We start from the raw sequence: 24,078 nt of genomic DNA, 5'->3' as shown, positions 1-24,078 counted from the left end.
TTACAGGAGCTCACACTCACATGCATCAGCAATATAGTGTAGACCAGTGACGTGCGGTGAGATTAATGGCTGGGGAGGCACTGGCTAGTACCAGAGTCAGATTTACACACAATGGGCGGGATGTACTAATGTACATCGCCGCCCATCGCCGCCCTGCGCCACGATGCTGATCGCATATGTACTAACATATGCGATCAGCATTGCGGAGGACAGCTCTTCCGATAAGAGCTGTCCTCCGCGATGCGCAGCGGCAGCCTGACTTCCGGGATTCGGCCCCAGAAGTCAGTCTGCGCATGCGCGGGGTGACGGGGGCGGCCGCAGGGCATGCTGGGAGGGATCCGATCGGATCCCTCACACAGCGCCGCGGAGAGAAGCCCCATAGGCTTCTATGGATGTACGCCAGCTAAAGCTGGCGTACCCCGCCGCGGCGCTGACCTGGCGGCCGGGGCTTAGTACATCAGGAAATGCGGTAAACAGGGAGTTTACCGCATTTTCTGTTTAGTACATCCCGCCCAATATATGAGCCCAATGGTACATGTGGGCATTATACACAGGTGTAGTAGTATATACATGTGGGCATTATACACAGGTGTAGTAGTATATACATGTGGGCATTATACACAGGTGCAGCAGTATATACATGTGGGCATTATACACAGGTGTAGCAGTATATACATGTGGGCATTATACACAAGTGTAGTAGTATATGCTGCTGGAAATTTAGTGAGTTTTGATCAGAGAGGTGCAGAAAAGATAAGCAGGTGAGGCACTGCCTCACCTGCCATAGACTTTTTACTCCAGAGGTTTGACTATAATAATGATTAGAATAATACCCATTGACTAGTATTTACTGTCTATCTTCCACCCTTGTGGACAGATTGTCTACACATTCACAGATCTTTGGATGGGATCACTATAAAATTTTCTTCTTGTACCATAATTTATTATATTTGCCTTACATACAGGCGATTGCTGAGGAGTGCCCCCTTGTGGACAATTTAAAACAGAATGTAGGATAATTCCTTTCTCAGATATGAGAATACAGTACATATTAGTACTTTATAATGTTCCTAACATGTACATTGCTTATGTTTACCCGATACAGTTTGCCCATGTATATCATATATTTTTCGTAATATGTAAGTCACTTCTTAATATCTTTTTTGCAGTCAGGAATATATTGGGTGGATCTAATTGATTATTTTTGTGCTGGTTGGGGAATACTTATTGCTGCAATTCTTGAGCTGGTTGGGATCTGCTGGATTTATGGTGAGTGTACAGTATTCGTTTGGGTCACGACTTATTTATACTGTATGTTGTCCTATATTAATGTCAAGACAGTATGGTTAACTTAAAGGTACAATACTAATTTATTAAAAAAAAGAAAAGGCAGATTTGCCATTCTTGCTTATTACAACAATAAGGCATTTTACATGTATTAAAACTATATTGCTAGAATAGCTGAGTGATAATCAGCTGCCATAGTTATACTGACTATTGCTTTATGGAATCTTATTTATGAATATTAATATTCAATATAACATATATGGTTATTTAATATATGGATATATTTCAATTAATATGCATTTATCATATATATCTGCAAATATATTATGTCAGGCTTACAAACTAATTGGCTGATACATATATGCAGTCCTTATACATATGACTTATGAAGTTATTAAGTTAAGATTCCTTAAAGAGAGTTCAAGCTTGAATATTACCGCTCTTTTTATATGATTCTTTATTTACAGGCAGATCAAATCGTACAGAATAAGATATACACAGTAGTGATATATATACTAATTATAATTATATATGCTTCCTTCGTTACATAACATAAAACAACATGACATAAGTTTCACAAACAGTTTCAATTGCTAACATAAAATGTATACTTGCAAGTTAAAGATTGCCATCCCAAGAATCATTCCTTCTGCATGTTCTCCATGACTTCTCCTCCTGACTGACTTCCTTCCTTCTCCTTCTTCTTCTCCCTCTCCCTCTTCCTTCTAACTCCTAACTACAAGTCTGGTCCTTTTATCTCATATTTTACCAATTCAAACTATCATATTCTCATAGTTTCCAATGGAATAGGTAATTATAGGTTTGTCAGATTCCAAGGTGTAATAAAACAAACATTGAACTGGGCTGTCGTGTCCTGTTCACGGAGGCATGGTGTCATAAAAGTGTGGTGTCCACACTGCCTTAAGCAAGTATAGTATTGTAAAATCTGGAATGTCTTTTCATCCAAAGTTCTGTTGTATTGACAAGTTTTCCTGGGGTCGGTTACACAATGTTTTATCAATGGATGTGATCTCTTTTCATAGTAGTTAATTTATACTCCCTAGCTTTTAACCTTCACTGGACAATAGACAAACCAGTAGATTCTGATCTACTGTAAGCACACCTGTGAATTCCAATGACCAACAGAGCTCTGTCACATACCTATTATCATTTATGGCCTAATACCTTTTCTCTACAATGACTCTTGATCTTACTGTAACCTCTCTGGCCTTATTTATGACTAGAGCAGAATAAACCTGTTCCCTACACTATTTTTTACCATCTTGCTGTAAAACACAAATATACAGTATATCTATATAAACACATACACAAACCTAATCTCTTAAATCAGCTAAACATTACCTCATACATTCAAACTTATTTCATATCTATTCCTTACTATATATATCCACTATACTGTCCACTATGGTAACATCGCCTATTTATAATGAATTATATTTTGATTCAGACAACATCTATTGCCCTAATATTAGACTAAGTGCAGACAATTACCTATAAGGCAACAGTCGCCCCCTTGTGGCCATGAGAAATTATTTTGATTGGCCACACATTAAACTAGCGTAATTGCCTCCAAATACGTTTCAAAATATTCCTTCAAACATAACTTTCGTTGTAACCATAATATATACCATAAGTGTAATAATAATAACCATTGTGATTTTAAAAATCTATAAAAATTCTTAGCTTACCTAACCTTATTCTACTTTTTAACTAAAGCAGACAAAACTGAGGTTTTTATTCAGTATTCATGAGGAAAACTAATTTCTACAGACATTTGGAATACCATAGCCCAATTGTAGACCTTTTTTCTGTATCTGGATCAGTACGTTTGGACATTTTTGCTGTTCTTGTATGTAGCAATTTACTGGGATAAGACTGTCATCTGCGTGGTTTGCTTGCAATTGGAGATGCCTTGCGTTTGCATTATGGCCTTGCGTTTGCAACATTTGCACCATTACTAGAAGTAGAATTCTTCGTAGCAGCTGCTCCTTTGCTTGCCATTTCGCTGTTTGAGGCAGAGGGCTGTGTACGTCGAGTGCTGTGTCTTGAACATTCAGTACTTGTGACGACCCTCAGTAATAGTAATAGTCTTTATACAGTCTTTAGCAGTTCTGTTTCCTTTGCGTTTATCCAATGCCGCAGTTGTGACCAGTGTCCATATTGCTTTTGCACAAACAGGTTGTGATTTTGAATAGAACAGGCATATATGAAACAGTCTTTTTTTTTTTCTTTCTTTCTTTCTTTCCTTGCTTGTTAATAGTAGGTCTTAATTGTCTTCGGGCAATAGTACCACAAATGGCTGTGAGTAGTACACCTACTCTGTTCTGTATTTCCTCACTGAATAAATTACCATGCAGTCTTAAATCTCCTTATTCTACCTTGTACCTATTTATACATCTCAATCTTACATAAACTTATACCAGTTTAACCCATATAAAGGCGTTTTCTATCCTACCTATATTTTGACTAATAATTATTTAAAATGCTTTTGATGTGTATATAGTAACATCCTATCAATACAATAAATGAATATAATTTTGCTTCAAACAGATATTAAATATCATTTAGGAATGGCTTTAAATATATCTAATTCCATCCAATATTATTTTATATGCAGCCATGTGCATATACAGTGACCCTGTTATGCTACAAATAATTATCTTAGACTTGTGACAGTCTTTATTAAGAGAATTATTCATCCCACTTAATAATCTCGGCCCAATTTGTTATAACGTGGTATACCATCCTGTATTAGATATTTAATTACTTTTGAAGCTTTTACGAAGGAAGCATAGGTAGTATCTATTGTGTAATATATAAAAAAAACATAAAATATTTACAAGGTATATATGCAATGATATAAAATATATCTCAGACAAATGTTTACATATATGTGATTAAGGTATATGAAGGGATGAGACAGTTCTGTATAATCACAGTGATGAGATGTGCTGTACACTGTTGTGGGAGTGTACATGTAGTTTGAAAGACAAGTAATGATTACTTGTGATGAAAGGGTTAATGAAAACCTTCCCCTTTCTTGTGAAACTGGAAAACTCCTTGAGGATTTGTCCATATATCAGTCTTTAGGGATGCTATGTAGATTTTGCTGGATAGCAGCGATGAAAGGGTTAATGAAGACCTTTTCCCTTGTAAATTGGAGTCTTTTTGGAGTCTTGCACCATTCTGTATACAGGTTGCCAGGATTACTATGAATCAAACAAAAATACATACAATGACTATCACAGATATTTATACAGTGATTTAACATAGCTTGCTATGCATTCTGTCCTATCTGCTGCATGTTATCAGGTACAGAATTTACAAATGTGTCTTTTAACGATTGAATAACAAACAAACAATTGTTTCTGGCCTGTGCCAATCTTTCCTGTCACATTGTGTGTCAATGACAGCACAATTGTCGCTGCAGATATGATGCAGGTTTAATTTGGAAACTGTGGCTGTTTGAACATCAAAGCAAACAATGGCTTCATTGGATCTAACAAGTAAAGGAATGATACTACCGTATTCACTTGTGACCATACTCCCTTGTGATGCAGCCTGGTCCCAGACTGTCTTTAACCATAGCGTTTGCTGCTTGGTGTGGCTCCTTAGTTTGGAAGAATCTTGGAGCTTCTGAAAAAACCTACTTTTGTGGGGAGAGAAACTTGTTAAACTTTGCCAAATATGTATTGCAGGTCCCAGGGCTTTCTGTCTTTCCACACCTGTAATAAAATGGTTATGGCACCAGGGCATAAAAACATTTTCATCCTGGTGATCCTTTTTGTCATTGTTAATTGGTGTGTGGTTTGCAGAATGACACTCTGCATGTGGTCTCTCTGAGAGCATGCAAACATTTGCACCATCACTAGAAGTCTCTGAGTGCTCTGTGGGGGTTACATAAGTTTGGGAACTTTGTTTGTAAACATGCATTCCTGAATTAATTTCATGGATTTTCCCTTTAAACATGTTTCCAGGTGAATACATTTCAAGGTTTGCAACTCTGGTTGCCATGGGAGTTTTCACCATGGGGAACTTCCCCACCCCTGTGTGCACTGTACTGCTGCTATCAGTGTTTAAATCTGCTGACAATTCACCTTTGCCTAAGGGCATAACAAATTCTTCATTTACATTGGGAACTCTGAGAGTGTATTCAGCAGAATACTCATAATCTGAGTTACAATGATCTTCCCCCTTACTAGACACAGTATAGGGGACATCTCCTATTGCTGCTACCTCCTTTACATTAATGTGCTGTCTGATGATAGACACATCCGGCACATTGCTACTTTCTTCCTTTACCACAGAGGCTGTTCTGCTGGTGGTCTGTGTGACCATAGCAGACTCCATGCGCTGCACATTGATGCAGTCCTGCAACATGTAACTTTCCTTAATTTTAGGATCTTGACTGATTAAGTCATTTCTGACTCCTGTAGACTCTGTGTACAGAGTTTCACATACCTCAACACTATTCCTGTTTGGTGTTTCTATCTCAGCTTGCTTGCTGGATGTTATCTCTTCATCAGAGATCTTGACAATTTGATTACAAACTGTCAGGCTTTTCGCTTCTGCCCCAAACTTTTTCTGTTTATTTTTCTGTTTAAGGGACTTAAATAACGAATGCATTTTTGCATTAATGGTCAGGCACGCCTTACGAAGACGTGAACCTGATTCTTCTTTACATTTCTGTTTGGCTTCTAGAGCCGCAGTTCTGCGCATTTTTCTAAATGCTACAGAAAACTTTTGCATTTTTAACATTTCAATGCTAAATTTATATATTCTTTGTTTTTAGTACTGAAGGTATCCTCTCCTTAAGATTGACCGGTGTCTTAAGGTTAAACTCTAATACCTGGTACATTTATACATTTATTTGGAAATACTCTTTTCCACTGTGCACATTTTCTATTCTAGGCCTTTAAATTCTTTATTCTCATTTGTAACCTATTCCACTGTGATCTTGTATTTTGCCAGCAGGCTTATAGCCTTTGGTGCTGCTTCCTAATAGATATTATGTTAGTTAAAATAACGTATATTGCACTAACACATTTATCCTAGGTTATACAGAATACAAAATTGACATTACACAATGGTAATAAATTTTCATAGATACATCCCCACCGTGATTCTGCAGATTTGGTAGCCAGCTTATAGCATTTGCTACTCCTCATAAATATTATAAATCAGATAATCAGATTCAGTAATAACAAGTCCAATTCGTGGTCTTTATGGAATCTTATTTATGAATATTAATATTCAATATAACATATATGGTTATTTAATATATGGATATATTTCAATTAATATGCATTTATCATATATATCTGCAAATATATTATGTCAGGCTTACAAACTAATTGGCTGATACATATATGCAGTCCTTATACATATGACTTATGAAGTTATTAAGTTAAGATTCCTTAAAGAGAGTTCAAGCTTGAATATTACCGCTCTTTTTATATGATTCTTTATTTACAGGCAGATCAAATCGTACAGAATAAGATATACACAGTAGTGATATATATACTAATTATAATTATATATGCTTCCTTCGTTACATAACATAAAACAACATGACATAAGTTTCACAAACAGTTTCAATTGCTAACATAAAATGTATACTTGCAAGTTAAAGATTGCCATCCCAAGAATCATTCCTTCTGCATGTTCTCCATGACTTCTCCTCCTGACTGACTTCCTTCCTTCTCCTTCTTCTTCTCCCTCTCCCTCTTCCTTCTAACTCCTAACTACAAGTCTGGTCCTTTTATCTCATATTTTACCAATTCAAACTATCATATTCTCATAGTTTCCAATGGAATAGGTAATTATAGGTTTGTCAGATTCCAAGGTGTAATAAAACAAACATTGAACTGGGCTGTCGTGTCCTGTTCACGGAGGCATGGTGTCATAAAAGTGTGGTGTCCACACTGCCTTAAGCAAGTATAGTATTGTAAAATCTGGAATGTCTTTTCATCCAAAGTTCTGTTGTATTGACAAGTTTTCCTGGGGTCGGTTACACAATGTTTTATCAATGGATGTGATCTCTTTTCATAGTAGTTAATTTATACTCCCTAGCTTTTAACCTTCACTGGACAATAGACAAACCAGTAGATTCTGATCTACTGTAAGCACACCTGTGAATTCCAATGACCAACAGAGCTCTGTCACATACCTATTATCATTTATGGCCTAATACCTTTTCTCTACAATGACTCTTGATCTTACTGTAACCTCTCTGGCCTTATTTATGACTAGAGCAGAATAAACCTGTTCCCTACACTATTTTTTACCATCTTGCTGTAAAACACAAATATACAGTATATCTATATAAACACATACACAAACCTAATCTCTTAAATCAGCTAAACATTACCTCATACATTCAAACTTATTTCATATCTATTCCTTACTATATATATCCACTATACTGTCCACTATGGTAACATCGCCTATTTATAATGAATTATATTTTGATTCAGACAACATCTATTGCCCTAATATTAGACTAAGTGCAGACAATTACCTATAAGGCAACATGACCCAGAGCGGTAAGAGTTAATTCACTACCTGGCACGGCATATGAACAATCGTGGGCTAGCCTAAATCTGATCTTTTAGTCCCACTTATAAAAAAAAAAAAAATTTTTAAAAACTGTAGACATTAAAATAAAGCTTTTTTCAGGGACAGTTTACCCACCTTATAGACTAATATTTATTTTTTTATAAAACTCCCAAAAAGTTTGTAAATATCTGTTTAAACACTGATGGCTGATATATATACCGGATAATTGATCATCAGAACATTGCAACCATCACAAATTTTCCTGGTGGCTGGATAGATGGTAAGGGCTATTCCAGCAGATTTACAGTGGTCGCATTAGTCTTCACAGCAGCCCAGCCTGGTGTGGTCACACCTGATGGTGAACATGCCAGGCAAGTGGTTAAGAGAGGAGGTGGTCTGCGTTAAGCCTCCTTACAGCCTCATTTCTTGCCGGTGCAGCTATGGAGCAGACCCCGTCACTGTGCCATGCAATTTTTCCAGGAATTTCTGTGCACAGAGGTGACTTTTATATTTGTTTTTCGGGAGTGCGGTGTGGACCCCCTCGACCCAGATAGCCCCATGACTGCATTAGAAATAATAATAATGTGATAATAGAGCATGAATTATGGCAGTGCAAGTATTACTGGGATAGTTGTAAAGAGGCTTCAACAAAGTCTTGAGAAGTCATCACCAGAGATTGCAGGGTTAAAATGTGTAGAGGAACAAATCCCAATAGAGATATATTATATATATATATATATATATATATATATATATATAAATATATATATATATATATATATATTTATTACTATTCCTTTATAAGGAGGTTTTACATGTGAGCATTATGTTTATTACAATTATTTACAATAGAGGCAATATATATATGTATATATATATATATATATATATATACTGTATATATATATATACTGTATATATATATATATATATATATGTGTGTGTGTGTGTGTGTGACAATTTCAAAGATAATGTTTTATCTTCTGTGCAAAGAAAGAACAGACCAATTCTGTGCGTAGCAACGCGGATGTGCTTGCCTTGTGCCATCTTGCCTGTGTGAGGATGGCGGATTAGTGTTCATTTTAAATATGAATCTGGATGAAGGGGGTTGCTGGTACAGATACAGTTATAATAATAATAACTATCTATATTAACAAGCAAAAAATTAAGTTGGCAACTTTATTCTCAAGGCAATCAGACCAGTTGTAAGATCAAGCATGTCATACAATTAAGCACAAGCAACCAAAAGGAGACATTTATTTTATGTTTTCCTTATACATTTTAGCCTAAATGATATATATTGATATAAGCAGTCCACTGTGTGGTGAAAGTGATACAGCATCATCTCAGTATTTGTTCCCTTACTTTGTACAGGTGGAAACCGCTTCATTGAAGATATCGAGATGATGATCGGAAAGAAGGGCTGGCTGTTCTGGCTGTGGTGGAGACTGTGCTGGTTTTTTATAACTCCCCTTCTGCTTACCGTAAGTCTGGTCACCCAACTTGATTTCAATTATGTAAGCAATATATGTATTTCAAGACATTACTGTCACACTAAGCGACCTAGACACTACATCATTAGCATTATGTGAATATACTTAAGTGTAATACGCTATGTAATAGGCAGGGGTGTATCTTCCTATTGGCCAGGATGGCAATTGCCAGGGGCGCCGGCCAAGAGGGGGGCGCCACTCGGCAGTGTCACCCGCGCCAGAGGGTAGAATGACATAGTAGTTCTCACTGAGTACATCCCTTAACAGTGCTCATCCACTGCCGGACTCTCAGAAGCGTATTGCACTCTGACACTCTCTGTGACTACAATCACAATGATGGTGAATATAGCTGGGAAGCGGGGCACTTACAGGTATGGGGAGGGGTGAGGCACCTCCTCTTCCTCATCCGCTCCCCTTCTCATTGGTCCCACGCGGTCTGTCACCAAACACCAGCCACCACAATCAGCACCAGTCAGCAGTGCAGCCTGAGCAGACCTGTACATTTTCTGGGGTACCGTAGCTGCACTGCATGGTCTATCCTGGCAGTCTGGATCACAGCTTACAAAGAGCTCTGTATGGAGAGGTATCTAGACCAGTGACTGCCTGTCCAGCTGTGTTGAGACTACAAGTCCCAGCAGACCTTGTCAACTGGATTTGCTGGGACATGTAGTGCCATCACACCTAGAGAGGGGTTTTTAACTGTATGTATGTGTGCATATATCCCCTCGGTGTACCTGCCTGCACCCTCCTTGTAATTCCCCCTCAGTGTCCCTGCCTGCACCATCCATGCAACTGCCCCCTCAGTGACCCTGTCCATACACTCCTGTAATTCCCTCTCAGTGTCCCTGCCCGCACCCTTCCCATAATTACCACTCAGTATCCCTGCCCGTACCCTCCCCGTAATTCCCTCTCAGTGTCCCAACCCGCACCCTAACCGTAATTCTCCCTCAGTGTCCCTGCCTGCACACTTCTCGTAATTACCCCTCAGTCTTCCTGCCTGCACCCTCCCCGTAATTCCATCTTAGAGTCCCTGCCCGCACCCTCCTCGTAATTCATCCTCAGTGTTCCCGCCTGCATCCTCCCTGTAATTCTCCCTCAGTGTTCCTGACCTCAGCCTCCCTGTGACTCCCCCATCAGTGTCCCTGCCCGCACACTCCTGTAATTGCCCCTCAGTGTCCTTGACCTCAGCCTCCCTGTAGCCCCTCCCTCCCATTTTCCATACCTGTACCCTCCCTGTAATTCTCCCTCAGTGTTCCTGACCTCAGCCTCCCTGTGACTCCCCCTCAGTGTTCCTGCCCACACCCTCCTGTAATTCCACCTCAGTGTCCCTGCATGTACCCTGCCCGTAATTTCCCCTCAGTGTCCCTGCCCGCACACTCCTGTAATTCCCCCTCAGTGTCCCTGCCCACACCCTCCCTATAATTGCCCCTCAGTGTCCCTGACCTCAGCCTCCCTGTAAGCCCTCCACCTCATTGTCCCTACCCGCACCCTCCCTGTAATTCTCCCTCCCTGACCTCAGCCTATCTGTACCTCCCCCCTCTGTGTCCCTAGGTGGGGGAGGTGGAAGGCGCCAGTTCCTTACTTTGCCAGGGGCGCTCAGACCCCTAGATATACCCCTGGTAATAGGCATGTGTCCACCGGGATCCCGACAGGTGGTAAATTGACTGCCTCCCGGGCAGGGCCTTGTTTATCAGTCTTGGTTAGGAAGGGTCCCAAATGCTTGCTAATAAACTGAAGAATTTTACATTTACATGATTCAGAGATAATTGTATTTGTACTATTTTACTAAGAGTCCTTGGTGCCCATTGGAGATATATAGATCAGGGGTAGGCAACCTATGGCATTCCAGCTGCTGTGGATCTATACATCCCAGCATGTCCTGTCACAGATTTCCTGTTAGGACATGCTAAACCTGTGGCAGGGCATTCTGGGATGTGTAGTTTCACAGCAGCTGTCGTGACACATTTTGGCTACATTTTGCCCATATAGACTATAGATTGCTAACAAGTGGTCATTTACAAGTCAGTTGTATTCATGCCTAAATTCATAACTTTTTGTACAGTATATGGAGGTTATTCAGACCTGGACGCAGCCACAAATTCGCATGCAGCGGCCGCATCCAGGTGGTCTGCGCACTTGCACCGGCAGTTGTGCACAGGCGCGACTTTACACATTGCGTCCACATCCAGGAAGGATGCGGCTGCAGTGTGATTGACAGCGGCAAGTGTTGGGGGGAGAGTCGTTGCTGCGTTGGGGGGCTAAAGTGTTCTGACCGGGGGCAGGCCGGGACCTCTTTCGGGGCGACTGCCTGATGTTACACACAGCCACTCCAAAAACAAAATGGCGGCAGATCACCTGACAGCGCAGCCAGGGGTCAACCTTTCTTCTGCAGCATCCGCAGTGTAATTGCGGACGCATTGGTAGGCAGCATCACACATGCTGGATGGCCTTGCCCTGTGCTGGGCGGCCCACAGCATGTGAGGAGATGAACGCAGATCTACGATCATCTCTGAATAAGGTCTTATGACTGTATCACCAACATTCTAATTTTCTTGTATAAAATCATAAGGTTAAGAGAATGTAGATCATTCCACACCAAGACCACCCTATAATTGGGCCACAAGAGTAGCTAAACTGATTCAAACCTTACTTGGTATTTGGGACGGGTATCCGGTCAATAGAGCTACACTAAAAAGATGTACAGTCAATAGGTCGACCACTAATGGTTGACATGCATTGGGTCAACAGGGTCAAAAGGACGACATGCAAAAGCTATACAGTTCTAAAGGTTGGTAGGTTCAAAAGGTCAACATGACATTGGTGGACACACATATAGTCGACATAAGTTTTTTAAAGTTTTTTGTTTTATATTTTTTTTACTTTTTCATACTTTACCATCCACATGGACTACAGTTGGGAATAGAAACCTGCAACGGTGGCAGAAAAGTGACAAAACTATAAAAAAATGTTTTTTTTAAAGTGTCAAGCTTTTTTGTGTTGCCATTTCCATGTTGACCCTTTTGACCCTGTCTACCTTTTTTACGTTCTTCCTATTCTATGTTGACCTTTTGACCCTGTCGACCTAATGCATGTTGACCATTAGTGGTTGGCCTACTGACTGTAGACCTTTTTAATGTAATAATGATCCACACCCCATGGGCAGAGTGGCTTCACTGTTCTGGACACCTTAGGGTTGTACTTTTATTTTGTTGCTTTGTCAAATGACAGTATGGGTAATCTATATATATATATATATACATATATATATATATATATATATATATATATATACATATTTATGATTAAGGAGACACAACTCATATGTTTCTGGTTGATCCACAGGCTATACTGATTTGGTCTCTGGCCACCTTTGCTTCTCCAAAACACGGTGATGTGGAGTATCCAGCATGGGGAGTCATCTTGGGCTGGTGCATGATCATATTCTGCATCATTTGGATTCCTATATTAGCTGTTATAAAAATATGTAAAGGAGAAGGAAGCATTTGGGAGGTAAGTAGTCTTATATATCACTCTACATGGCTCATTATTATGGCTATACAGTAGGTACATTACAAGGAATTATTAACAGAAGGAGGGTGGGGGGGGGGGGATCGGAAAGTAGCGATGAGGCGCCTTGTATTTCATAAATGAAATGTTACTGGTCCAGACTAATTCCTGGTCTGGTGAGGCAGGCTGACGATAAGGATTTCATGCTAACGTTGGTCATCTGTTGTGTTTTGAACTTCCCTATGAGCATCTCTCAGGTTATCTAATAAGTCCGTACTAGGAGTTTTGCTTTCAAGAGCCACCACTGTGCTATCGTTGATGGTGCCACTCACTGGCGAAGCAATTTTCCAGCTATCGCCAGTATGGGTAAGCCTATATAACAAGGAAGCCTATATTACCAGGACCATGGTGGTACAATCTCAGGATGGCAGTAGCAGGAAATAATGAATGGAAAAAGAAAATGCTTTATTTATTTATTTATTTATTTATATATTTATTTATTTATTTAATTAAAGCATTTCAGAATTTGATTGAAATATTAATTATTTTACATTTATTTTATATTTTCAAACTTTATTTTCTTACAAGTTGGAGTGAAAGCTCAAGATACATCAAGACTGTCCGGCAAAGCAGTAAGACTAGTCTTACCACTGCCAGCCAGTATTGCCGATCATTCGATATCATTCAAAGTAAATTACAGAGAAAGCAGATTTTCTGTTGCTGCGATTTGCAGTGATAGATATTTTTGTTATTGCCGTATAACAGTAAGTAGGACCATAGATGACTCCAGAACCTCACAGATTGGCCAATCGGTTTGTGGTGTCATACTACACTATTGGCCTAGTGGTCCATCACTTTCCATTCCAGACAGCAGGTCTTTTAAAGCTGTAGTGTCAGTGTCCATATGTTGGTGTCATGGGGACTGTGGAAGTGCCATTAAATACATTTGACCCCCAAAGTTGTGCCTTTGCTGCCTTGCCAATAAACCAGTTCAGCGCTGCGTGCTGCCAGATATTGCTAAGTATGCACTACTCAAAGTGAATTATTATAGCAAAATCAGAAATTCAAGTAGGTTTCTGTTTTATGTGAAATGAGATGCAGTGACATAAATGTGGACATTCTAAACTTCATCCTTTACTTTTTCTGCTAATAATTTACAGATCACTGACCTAATAACTTTCCTAGAGCCTAGTTATACAAATTTCTATTTGAATTTCTCAACAGGTATTTTTTTAACGTTTTCTGTACGTGGGAATATGTGGTTCATTACTGGCCAAACTAGTTACATCACCTAATAACTAAATCCTTAAAAAAACATTGTTTTTTTGGATTGGAAAGAGAGCTAAGAAGTTTTTCATGAGATCCCCAAATCCTGCAATAAGTCTGACTTTTAAACAGTTTAACAACAAGTAATTTAACTAAATTGTAATCACCATTTGTTTTATAAGGCTCCGCACCTCTCAGAGGGCATAAAATTCAAGAATACTATTAAGCATAGTAACAAACACATGAATACAGATAAGTAGAATAACAAAACAATGAATGTAATTAAGAATAAAAACAGACGATCAGCATACTACTGAAATAAGAATACAGCGTAACTCACGATAATGACATATTAGGTAGATAGCAAAGACATGAGACATAGGATAGAAAATAAGATTTTAAACCTACCGGTAAATCTTTTTCTCCTAGTCCGTAGAGGATGCTGGGGACTCCGTAATGACCATGGGGTATAGAAGGGCTCCGCAGGAGACATGGGCACCTATAAAGAACTTTAAGTATGGGTGTGCACTGGCTCCTCCCTCTATGCCCCTCCTCCAGACCTCAGTTAGAGAACTGTGCCCAGAGGAGATGGACAATACGAGGAAAGGATTTTGTTAATCTAAGGGCAAGATTCATACCAGCCCACACCAATCATACATATAACCTGGAATACCCAAAACCAGTTAACAGTATGAACAAATAACAGCATCGGTCCAAGACCGATTCCAACTGTAACATTACCCTTATGTAAGCAATAACTATATACAAGTCTGGCAGATTTTCCGCACTGGGACGGGCGCCCAGCATCCTCTACGGACTAGGAGAAAAAGATTTACCGGTAGGTTTAAAATCTTATTTTCTCTTACATCCTAGAGGATGCTGGGGACTCGGTAAGGACCATGGGGTTTATACCAAAGCTCCCAATCGGGCGGGAGAGTGCGGATGACTCTGTAGCACCGACTGAGCAAATGCTAGGTCCTCATCAGCCAGGGTATCAAACTTGTAGAATTTAGCAAAAGTGTTTGAACCCGACCAAGTCGCTGCTCGGCAAAGCTGTAATGCCGAGACGCCTCGGGCAGCTGCCCAAGAAGAGCCCACCTTCCTAGTGGAATGGGCCTTTACTGAATGTGGTAACGGCAATCCAGCCTTAACATAAGCCTGCTGAATCGTGTTACAGATCCAGCGAGCAATAGACTGCTTTGAAGCAGGCACGCCAATCTTGTTGGCTGCATACAGGACAAAAAGAGCCTCTGTTTTCCTAATTCTAGCCGTCCTGGCTACATAAATCTTTAAGGCCCTGACTACATCCAGGGACATGGAATCCTCCAAGTCATTTGTAGCCACAGGCACCACGATAGGTTGGTTCATATGAAATGAAGACACCACCTTAGGTAAAAATTGAGGACGAGTCCTCAATTCTGCTCTATCCACATGAAAAATCAAGTAGGGGCTCTTGTAAGACAATGCCGCCAATTCAGACACCTGCCTTGCCGAAGCTAAGGCCAATAACATGACCACCTTCCAGGTGAGAAATTTCAACTCAACCGTTTTAAGGGGTTCAAACCAGTGTGACTTAAGGAACTGTAACACCACGTTCAGGTCCCATGGCGCCACTGGGGTTACAAAAGGAGGCTGGATGTGTAGCACTCCCTTCACAAAAGTCTGGACTTCTGGAAGAGAAGCCGATTCCTTCTGAAAGAATATCGATAAGGCCGAAATCTGTACCTTAACAGAGCCCAACTTCAGGCCCATATCCACTCCTGTCTGTAGAAAGTGGAGAAAACGGCCCAGGTGGAAATCTTCCGTAGGTGCATTCTTGGCTTCACACCAAGATACATACTTCCTCCAGATACGGTGATAATGTTTCGCCGTCACCTCCTTCCTAGCCTTTATTAGAGTAGGTATGACCTCCTCCGGAATACCCTTCTCATCTAGGATCCGGCATTCAACCGCCATGCCGTCAAACGTAACCGCGGTAAGTCTTGGAACGTGCAGGGTCCCTGCTGTAACAGGTCCTCCCTTAGCGGAAGAGGACAAGGATCTTCTGCGAGCATCTCCTGAAGATCTGAGTACCAGGCCCTTCAAGGCCAGTCTGGAACAATGAGTATTGTCTGTACTCTTTTCCGTCTTATGATCCTCAACACCTTTGTGATGAGAGGCAGAGGAGGAAACACATAGACCGACTGGAACACCCATGGCCTTACCAGAGCATCTACTGCTATTGCCTGAGGGTCCCGGGACCTGGCACAGTACCTCCGTAGCTTTTTGTTGAGGCGTGACGCCATCATGTCTATTTGAGGAACTCCCCAGAGACCCGTTATCTCTGCAAAGACTTCTTGATGAAGTCCCCACTCTCCTGGATGGAGATCGTGTCTGCTGAGGAAGTCTGCTTCCCAGTTGTCCACTCCCGGAATGAAGACAGCTGACAGAACGCTTGCGTGATTTTCCGCCCAGCGAAGAATCCTGGTGGTTTCTGCCATCGCGACTCTGCTCTTTGTCCCGCCTTGGCGGTACACATGAGCCACGGCTGTGACATTGTCTGATTCAATCAGAACCGGTAGGTTGCGAATAAGACCCTGCGCTTGTCGAAGGCCATTGTATATGGCCCTTAATTCCAGCATGTTGATGTGCAGACAGGACTCCTGGCTTGACCATAGTCCTTGAAAGTTTCTTCCTTGGGTGACTGCTCCCCATCCTCGGAGGCTCGCGTCCGTGGTTACCAGAACCCAGTCCTGAATGCCGAACCTGCGACCCTCTAGAAGGTGAGTACTTTGCAGCCACCATAGGAGAGACATCCTGGCCCTGGGGGACAGTGTTATTTTCTGATGTATTTGTAGATGGGACCCGGACCACTTGTCCAGAAGGTCCCATTGAAACGTCCTCGCATGGAACCTGCTGAAGGGAATGGCCTCGTAGGCTGCCACCATTTTCCCCAGAACTCGAGTGCATTGATGAACTGACACTCTTCTTGGCTTTAGCAGGTCTCTGACCATGTTCTGGAGGTCCTGGGCTTTTTCCAACGGGAGAAAAACCTTCTTTCGTTCCGTGTCTAGTATCATGCCTAGGAACGATAGTCGAGTTGCTGGAACCAACTGTGACTTTGGCAGATTGAGAATCCAACCATGTTGCTGGAGCACTCTCAGAGAGAGTGACACGTTCATCAGTAATTGATCTTTTGATCTCGCCTTTATCAGGAGATCGTCCAAGTATGGGATAATTGTGACTCCTTGCCTGCGCAGGATCACCATCATTTCCGCCATTATCTTGGTGAAAATCCTCGGGGCCGTTGAAAGCCCAAACGGCAACGTCTGAAACTGGAAATGACAATCCTGTACCGCGAATCTCAGGTACTCCTGATGGGCGGGATATATGGGGACATGAAGGTAAGCATCCTTTATGTCCAATGACACCATAAAATCCCCCCCTTCCAGGCTGGCTATTACAGCTCGGAGTAATTCCATCTTGAATTTGAAACGTTTCAAGTACGATTTAGGGATTTTAGATTTAAAATGGGCCTGACCGAACCATCCGGCTTCAGGACCACAAAGAGGGTCGAATGGTACCCTTTTCCCTGTTGGCTCAGGGGAACCCCGATAATCACTTGCTGTTGACACAGCGTTTGAATTGCAGCTAACACTACTTCCCGCTCTGGGGTAGAAGCTGGTAAGGCCGACTTTAAAAATCGGCGTGGGGGCACCTCTTCGAATTCCAGCATGTAGCCTTGGGAAACTATCTCCATCGCCCAAGGATCTACGTCTGACCGAACCCAGACCTGGCTGAAGAGTCGAAGGCGTGCCCCCACCGGTGCAGACTCCCGCAGGGGAGCCACAGCGTCATGCGGTGGATTTTGTAGAAGCCGGGGAGGACTTCTGTTCCTGGGAACCCGCCGCGGCAGGTGTTCTTTTCCCTCTACCATTACCTCTGGCAAGGAAGGAGGAGCCCCGACCTCTTCTGGGCTTTTGCGACCGAAAGGACTGCATCTTATACTGTGGAGTTTTCTTTTGCTGTTGGGGAACAAAAGGTAAAAAGGTAGATTTACCTGCGGAAGCCTTGTCCACTATGGGAGAGGATTCCCAACGTGCCCTGTCCTGTGTAGGGAAAGGGTACGCCATAAGAACCCTTTTGGGAATCTGCAGTCTCTTATCTGGAGATTCCCAAGCTTTTTCAAATAACTCATGAGATGGAGGAAAGTTTACCACAGGTTTCTTTTCCTTATACATGTGCACCCTCGTGTCGGGAACAGAGGGGTCATCTGTGATATGCAAAACATCTTTTATTGCAATAATCATATACTGAATAGTTTTTGCCACCCTAGGGTGCAATCTAGCATCATCATAGTCGACACTGGAATCAGAGTCCCTGTCGGTATCTGTGTCCACAATTTGTGACAAGGGACGCTTTTGAGACCCTGACGGGCCCTGTGAGTCGGTCCAATCCGTGGATTGACCCCCTGATGTCTCCCTGGATTCTGCTTTGTCTAGCCTCTTATGCAATGATGCTACACTTGCATTTAACATATGCCACATATCCATCCATTCCTGAGTCGGCACTACCGACGGGGACACACCACTCATCTCCTCCAACTCCTCCTTTGATAAGCCTTCCGCTTCAGACATGCTGACACGCACGTACCGACCCCCCCCCCCCCACACACACACAGGGATATAACTATACGGGGACAATACCCCAACCAGGCCCTTTGGAGAGACAGAGAAAGAGTATGCCAGCACACACCCAGCGCCAAACTGACACTGGAAAACCCAGATAGCGCTTTTATATATAAAGCCAATGCTATTCCCACTCACTGCGCTTGAAATGTGCCCCCTCCTCTTTTTTTCAGCCCTCTGATGCGTTCAGCAGGGGAGAGTCCGGGGAGCCAGCGTTCTCTGCAGCTTCTGTGGAGAAAATGGTGCTGGTTAGTGCTGAGGGATCAAGCTCCGCCCCCTCCAGCGGCGGGCTTCAGTCCCTCTTCAATTTCATAAAAATGGCGGGGGATCGTCTATTTGCTGCCTCCGCAGCCTAATATATATATTTGTGCCAAAAACTAGGTTTATTGCTGCCCAGGGCGCCCCCCCTGCGCCCTGCACCCATCTGTGCCTGTGTGTGTTGTGTGGGAGCAATGGCGCGCAGCGTTACCGCTGCGCACTTACCTCATGAAGATCTGAAGTCTTCTGCTGCCTTGAAGTCTTCTTTTTTTCTCATACTCACCCGGCTTCTATCTTCCGGCTCTGCGAGGAGGACGGCGGCGTTGCTCCGGGACGAACCCCAAGGTGAGACCTGTGTTCCGACTCCCTCTGGAGCTAATGGTGTCCAGTAGCCTAAGAAGCAGATCCTATCATTTAAGTAGGTCTGCTTCACTCTCCTTAGTCCCACGATGCAGGGAGTCTGTTGCCAGCAGTGCTCCCTGAAAATAAAAAACCTAACAAAATTCTTTTACACAGAAAACTCAGGAGAGCTCCCTGTAATGCACCCTATCTCCTCTGGGCACAAGATCTAACTGAGGTCTGGAGGAGGGGCATAGAGGGAGGAGCCAGTGCACACCCATACTAAAAGTTCTTTATAGGTGCCCATGTCTCCTGCGGATCCCGTCTATACCCCATGGTCCTTATGCAGTCCCCAGCATCCTCTAGGACGTAAGAGAAAGAATCTTGCTTGTAAAAGGTTACATTCTATAAGAAGGGAATGATGGAAGAATCTGGGGTCAAATAGAACACAAATGACCATGGTGGGCAGAAGGACTGGACATAAGGGATGAGGAAGTTGGAGTTTGTTGCCCCCACCCCCTTAAAAAAAGGAACACATACATTTTACAGAATTATAGATAGCACTCTCAGCTGTTCTACAGGTACCGGATACCGCAGTGAATTGTCAGGGCTTCAGCTACACTGTGTGACAACGGCAGGCAGGTCAGGGTCAGACTCACGAGATTCAGTCATCTGCAGCATGCAGAATCAGTGCTCACCGGTGTGTCCCATCTCACAGTCCAGCAGCGGTGGGTGTGCCATCCTTTGCTGCAGCCCAGGCTGAGCGACACCAGACGGGAGCCGTCCTGTCCCCTATTGCAGGAGATAGCAGGGCTCCTGGGACAGAGCCAATTAACAAGAGCTCCATTGAAAGAGCAGCTGTCACACTAGGATCCTGCTGTGAACCACACAGGTGCTGCTGTATACGCAGGTGCTCCTTCAGGGCTTGGAAATTCACCAAAATGGGATTCTTGCCATCAAAACAAGAGAGAAGTGTAGAAGAAAATAGGGAAATCTGCCTGTACACCAAAAAATAACAAACTAAAATAGGAAAACAGTATAGAAGTCTATTAGTGGTCAAAATACAAATATTTAGGGTTCTTAAATTGGGTCAAATGGCTGTTATATGCATTTTTCTACCAAAAAAAAAGTAAAAAAATGATAGCAAGCTAGTGTTTTCAGCAAAATAAGTGCTCTTATTAATCAGGGGTACATAATAATGGATATACGTATATATTTGTGTAATTTTTTAAGCCACTTCCAAAAATATGATTACTCCCACCTGCAAGCCTAAAAACACTTGCACCCAAGCTTCCATCATTTGCCATTTTTTGACCCCCTGTCATTATTGAACAATTAAAAATAATGAAAGACTGCCTAATTAGTTATTCAGGGGGGTGTCCCAGGGGTTCTGTACCAAATCCCAGCATTTTTACCTTAAAATAGTGATTTTCCCCAAGCTTATCACCTGCTCAGAGGTGGTGAAATTCAATTTGTGGAAAACCTGTGGAGAATTATCAGTGATAATTTTTCCCAGACAACTGAATAGGGACTTATCACAGGTCGCAGTAAAATCTCTGCTTTTACCACGAAAACGCAATTTTGCAGCTAATTGAATTCCCCCTATGTTGGAAGTATAATTCTAAACTGCCACAAAAATTCTATGTATTATATTGTATGTGCCTTTGGGTTTTCTGTAAGGCCATGCTTGCCAAGAAAAATAAAATCTGCTTTTAAAATCAGTATAATAAGTGAATGTAATTTTCCTACAGCGTTTTCGGACTCTGTGCCGCCCAACCTCAGACTGGGGCCCTGCTCTAGATCAACATCGCACTGGAAGATATGAAAACTTCAGTAATATCCAAAAAGCTACAAATGCTCTGGAAATCCCCACGATTGAAGGAGGCTTATCAGGATATGACAACAAAGCATTTTCTTAATAAACAGAACAGAACACCACACCTGACATCCAGTATCAAGTGCAACTGGACCACTGTTGGATTTTGTTATTTAAATAATGACAATACCATAAACTGCCCATTGAAAAATATAAAATGCCATTTTTAAAGGTTAAAAATCACTGCGGATGTTCCCGTGTTCAGCTGCAGCATTGTAAAATATTGTACATATTCATCAACATAGATTAAGCTTTTTATTATGTGATTTAAATGTTAGTATATCTTTTGGAAGTGATTTGTAAATTCTAATCAGCAAATTCAATGAGCCGCTCAGTTTATTGCAGGAGGATAGCCTTGAGTTTTAACACTCAGAGCTATTCAATTAAAAGGACATTTCCTCCTGCAGTAAATCCACGGCAAATGTGTGTTAAGCCCTAGGTTTCAGGTAAAGTGCCCAGGGCTATGGGTTAACGTTCTCATGGCGGCCTCCATAAGTGCAACAAATCCAGAATTACCGTAGAGTTCTGTCTGTACCCTCTTACACCTTGGGATTGTGCGAGCAGAAACCTGTTTTAAGTGCAGCCCATGGGCTGCAATGAATAGCTCCAGGCACTGCAATTAGCTAACGGTAAACCCCATGCTAATTGAATATGCCCCTAAATGTAAGTTTAATTACTTCTGTTAGCCCAACGGCAATCTTAAACTGCCAAACTAAAACTTCCATGATTTTAAAGTGACCGGTACAGCTATAGGCTTCCTAGATGTCTAGTTAATAATACCCTGAGAGGTAGAGTGTGTAGTGCCACACAAAACGTTTATCGTGTTGTATATATTGTATTAGAAAATAATGTACAGTATGTTTACATTTTATTATTAGAGAAGTGCCTTTTATGTGAATAAATACCTCAATAAGTTAAAAATTAGCTGACAGAAGTGAAAGCTGCAATATGAACTTTTTGTTCAATAGGATTGAAATATCGATGATTTATTTTGGTGACTGTGACTTTTTAAATGTAAAATGTAAGAAGTCATGTGACTTAATAACACTCTTATAAATAAATATAAGTATAATGTATATAAATATAAGAAAACATTTACTCAATGTACAATATATAGGTTAGTGTACCGTTTTGTACCGCGATGTGTGGGTCCAAACATTGAACAGAGCTGAATCTTCCCCTCAGTTTGTAAATATGTTAATGGACATAAAGCAAGAGGTACAGCAATGTCTTTGGGGTTTGGAAAATCTCCATAGTAAGCAATTGAAGATGCAGAACAGCATCTGATTTCAAAGTGTTAAAGAATTGACTGTAAAGTATAGGGATAAAATAATCTGCTACCCCTAACACTTTCCTGTTTACAGATTATAGAATGGGTTCAGTATTTATGTCTCCATCAGAATGTCGGCATGAGAATGTGGACATGGCAGTTATGCTGAGATTGAACATGTCGTCATCTTCTTAATTTTGACATTGACTACGTCAACATTTAACATGTCAACACTGATATAATGTTGACACTTTTTAATTTCAGTCTATGGTAATCCTTACGCTAATCCTAATGGTAACCCTCACCCAAAGCCTAATACAATAGTAGACATTGGACCTGATTCAGATGTGGTTGGAGTAGCAGTGTATGATGTTGGGTACTTTACACATGAACCAGACTCGTACTGCACATGTTGAACAATGACTATGAAGCAAGACCAATTGCCAACTGCAACATTGCAATTGCAAATTTTGTTTCAAATCTGAGGGACTTTTTTTCCTTGTTGTTTGCAACTCTAAAACTTACTGTAGTTGGTCTTCTGGCACCATGTTGTCCTCTACTAGTATTGAAGTGAAATTTGAAATTTACTTTTCAATAAGTGTCATTGATAAGTTAGATTGATAAAACATCAGTATTAAGATGTTGGATAACTTGAAGAAACAGATTCTGAAGGCATTTTAAGAGGATTTTGTCCCTAGGTGAAAGGTGAGATTTCTGATACTCTCAATTATATAATATCAAAAACATCATTAGCACAGAACATGTGCATCCAAATCATCTCATATTGTAGAAACTGTTCATCTGCTGCGTGCCCCACATGATATCAGCATCTCAGTGTGAACATTTCTGATTTAGAATTTAGTTTTTAGAAGAATTGCTATAAACATTCTGCCTATTCTTGTATTTTACCAAGAAAATTTGCTAATTATGATCTCGGATATTTTCATGTTTGTTATAGATAAAATGCACTGTCTAGCTAGGCACATACTTCAGAATTTTAATAACGTATTTAAATAAAAAAAAATATTGGATATATATTTACTTTTGTTGTTTTTTGTAGAGTGTTTAAATCAAGAATATACACCTGGCCACTGACATATCTACTGTATAATGTATGCAAGGTGTACGGTGCACATGGGCCCCTGGAAAATGTGCACCATGGCTATTTTCCAGTGAGTCGCACTTGCACAGTAAAAATGTTCCTGGGCGCAGTAGACTCTGGCACAGTGCCAGAATCTACTGTGCCACCAGAGAGGTGGGGGCCCAGTTGGAGACTGCACACGAGCCCCCTCCACTTTTAAAGTGCCTCTGCACCTGGCTCTTTCCCCAACTCTGTATCTACGGGTGTAGTATGTGTTGCCGGCGGTCGGGCTCCCGGCGACCAGCATACCGGCACCGGAATCCTGACCGCCGGCATACCGACAGTTGGGTGAGCGCAAATGAGCCCTTGCGGGCTCGCTGCGCTGTGGGCACGGTGGCGCGCTACATGCGCCACGCTATCTATTCTCCCTCCAGGGGGGTCGTGGACCCCCAAGA

General features: G+C 41.6%; 1 protein-coding gene across 1 annotated transcript in view; it reads left to right on the top strand.

The window, feature by feature from the left end:
• Positions 1-23,533, top strand: part of LOC134949141 (sodium- and chloride-dependent neutral and basic amino acid transporter B(0+)-like) — a 67,877-nt gene extending 44,344 nt beyond the window's left edge. Inside the window, exons 11-14 of the mRNA XM_063937547.1 lie at positions 1,170-1,269; positions 9,241-9,350; positions 12,702-12,869; positions 21,148-23,533. Coding sequence (XP_063793617.1) covers positions 1,170-1,269; positions 9,241-9,350; positions 12,702-12,869; positions 21,148-21,315 — 546 coding nt within the window. The 3' untranslated portion in view covers positions 21,316-23,533. The remainder of the gene's footprint in view (positions 1-1,169; positions 1,270-9,240; positions 9,351-12,701; positions 12,870-21,147) is intronic.
• Positions 23,534-24,078: the final 545 nt, after the last annotated feature.

This window comes from Pseudophryne corroboree, chromosome 8 (assembly GCF_028390025.1).
Source record: "Pseudophryne corroboree isolate aPseCor3 chromosome 8, aPseCor3.hap2, whole genome shotgun sequence".
In the NCBI taxonomy this organism is placed as follows: Eukaryota; Metazoa; Chordata; class Amphibia; order Anura; family Myobatrachidae; genus Pseudophryne; species Pseudophryne corroboree.
Note: the sequence above shows the minus strand (reverse complement) of the source record. Positions and strands in the feature narration are given on the sequence as shown.